The sequence below is a fragment of the Leptopilina heterotoma genome, unplaced genomic scaffold, assembly GCF_015476425.1.
Source record: "Leptopilina heterotoma isolate Lh14 unplaced genomic scaffold, ASM1547642v1 Lhet_396, whole genome shotgun sequence".
Lineage (NCBI taxonomy): Eukaryota > Metazoa > Arthropoda > Insecta > Hymenoptera > Figitidae > Leptopilina > Leptopilina heterotoma.
Window position 1 is genome coordinate 1,212,706 of NW_025111061.1, and position 2,738 is coordinate 1,215,443.

At 40.2% G+C, this 2,738-nt stretch overlaps 1 protein-coding gene across 1 annotated transcript; it reads left to right on the forward strand.

The window, feature by feature from the left end:
• The first annotated feature begins 1,061 nt into the window (after positions 1 to 1,061).
• Positions 1,062 to 1,928, forward strand: LOC122506112. Its single transcript, XM_043618107.1, has one exon. The coding sequence runs from the start codon at positions 1,062 to 1,064 to the stop codon at positions 1,926 to 1,928; it is 867 nt and encodes a 288-aa protein (XP_043474042.1).
• Positions 1,929 to 2,738: the final 810 nt, after the last annotated feature.

Here is a 2,738-nt window from a genome sequence, read left to right on the forward strand (position 1 = left end):
TGTTTATTTTATTCCTTCGAGGAACGTGTTGAAGTGAAAAGCGTCGTTTTATTCAGAAAGTGAAGCCACGAGGCCTGAGTAATTTCTGAAAAATTCCGCACCGGTCTGGAGAAAATTTTTGCAAATATTCAGACTTGGAGCTGGGGGATTATTTTTGCAAATTTTTGGATTTGGATTGGAAATAAGTGAAACGTAACCAACCACGTTATCAACCACGCCGTCCTTATCGGAGCAAAGGTCCCATTCACAACACGACGCCATTACGTTCGTCAAATATTTCTCATTTCAATTTGCACATGGAAGTCTGGAACTTGTAATCGAGGATTGCGGGGAATATTGCTACATTTTTCACGGAAAAAGGGATTTTCACGAACTCGTACTCCACAAGACGCCAAATTTGGTTCTCTTTTTTTTCAAGAGAACTGCGGATGCGTCATCGACTGGAGACAAAGCTCAGAGTGCAGAAAAAAAAATATTACTTTTTTCTACTCTTTCAATTGTGATAATTCCGGCTTTCCACCAGAAAAATCCTGTTTACTTTCCTTCCAAATAACCTTCCTGCAATTATAAGTGTTCATTGCCTAAAATAATTAAAAGTTTTCAGCAACTATTCTTGGACAACAGAGATGAGAAAGCCGCCTATTTCCACCTGAACGTGTACCTGTCTCTGTTTGTATTCACTTCTTATTGACGAGTAACAAGTAGGGACATACCGAGGATTTTTAAAGCATATTTAATTTTGGAATTGATTTTGATAACGATTCTTTAATTGTAAACGATTTTCTCAAAATTACTTTTAGCTTCAATGTAGTTTTGTTCTTTTTTCTCCAATTTTTGAAAGCGATCGCGAAATATTTAACGCCAACGAAAGTGTTTGAGAGGTTTCTCTTCTCCGGTTAAACAGTAAAGTTATACATTTTTATTTATTTATTTGATTATTATTATTATTTTTTTGTGTGTCAATCAACCTTCAAAAACATCATTGGGGGTTGATGCTAGTAGTTCTTGTTTCTACATTATTCAGTTTGGCATTTATTCTTTTAATTTACAATATTTCACAAATGACGGAGGAAAAAGTTAATAATCCGCCGAGTTCTGGGGACACTGGTGCCGGGGGTTCCGGGGGAGGTGTACCGAGTTTTGGACATACCGATTCAATCTCATACAGAATTCCGAGACTATCCGGGTTTTATAGATCTGAGCCGTCGATATGGTTTTCTCAAGCTGAAATAATGTTCGATTACGCGCGTTTGACCTCACAAAAAGCTCGGGCCGGCGCTGTGATTTCTGTCCTAGATTTCGAAGTCGTAATGTCGATCAGCGATTTGATTCAAGCAAACCCTGCGCGTGTCCAACTCTACGATGATATTAAACAGAGGCTTATATCTAATTTTTCAGTTTCCCCAGAGGCTCGTTTGCGCCAGTTATTAAAAGGAGAGGTCCCCGCTGAGGGTAAACCTTCACTCATCTTAAGCCGTATCAAGAACCTGAGTCAGGGCAAGTGCTCTCAAGAGATTATCAAAGCAGTCTTTTTAGATCAGCTCCCAAGCTCCTGCAGGGCAACCTTGACACTTAGCGAAATTACGGATTTAGAGAAAATTGCAGAGATGGCTGACCGCTTCATGGAAGCATCATGTATGGGCGAATCTTGCGCTTTTGTTTCATCTCCCGCTAATAATAACTTCGAGGAATTAATCGGTAAAATTGACGCGCTATCTGCTCGATTCGAGTCCTTTGAGGCGGCAAACAAAACTAATAATCAGGGTCTTTTCAATAAAAAAAATCGTTTTAAAACTCCGAATAAAGATAAACAGAAGTCTTCAGGTTCTAGCACAGGGTTATGTTTTTATCACAAAAAGTTTGGTAATTCTGCTTACAAATGTGTTAAACCCTGCAATTTTCAAGGTCCAGATAAACAGGGAAACTAGAAGCGCCGCAGCAGGTCAATTCAATACTTGAGGGGAAATGCAGCAACAGATTACAGGTTAGAGACAGGGAATCAGGGTTAGTTTTTCTCATCGACACTGGCTCAGACGTTTCAATTATTCCGGCTGACACGAAGTCAAAGTGTCTTCCTCCCCTATGTGCGCTTTATGCTGCGAATAATTCGCGCATAAACGCATATGGTGAGAGAAGACTTTCGCCGAACTTTGGTCTTGGTCGTCATATGCCTTGGAAGTTTTGCGTCGCGTCAGTGCCGTATCCTATACTTGGCGCTGATTTCTTAGCAAATTACGGTCTTACCGTGGATTTAAAGTCTCGAAAATTAATCGATTCTCTTTCGTGTCGCAATTCTCACTGTCAGTTTAAAAAAGCCTCAATACACGATGTTAGTACTATCGATAGAAACTTACCTGTTGCTCATATATTAAATAAATTTCCAGAAATAACGGGAATGCCTCAAAAACCAACGTTTCTGACGCAGGAAGTTTACCATTACATAGTGACTTCAGGTCCACCATTAGCTTCTCGTGCTAGACGTTTGTCTCCGGAAAAACTAAAAGCAGCAAAGGACAAATTTAGTGACTGGATGAAATCAGGTGTCTGCAGACCCTCATCCGCTTCCTGGGCTTCACCAATTCATTTGGTACCCAAAAAGGATGGTACGTGGAGAGTCTGCGGCGACTACACTCGTCTTAATACAGTTACAGTTCCAGATCGCTTTCCAGTTCCTTATCTGCACGATTTTGCTTCTAATCTTCGAGGTAAAACCTGTTTTTCCAAGCTCGACTTGCATG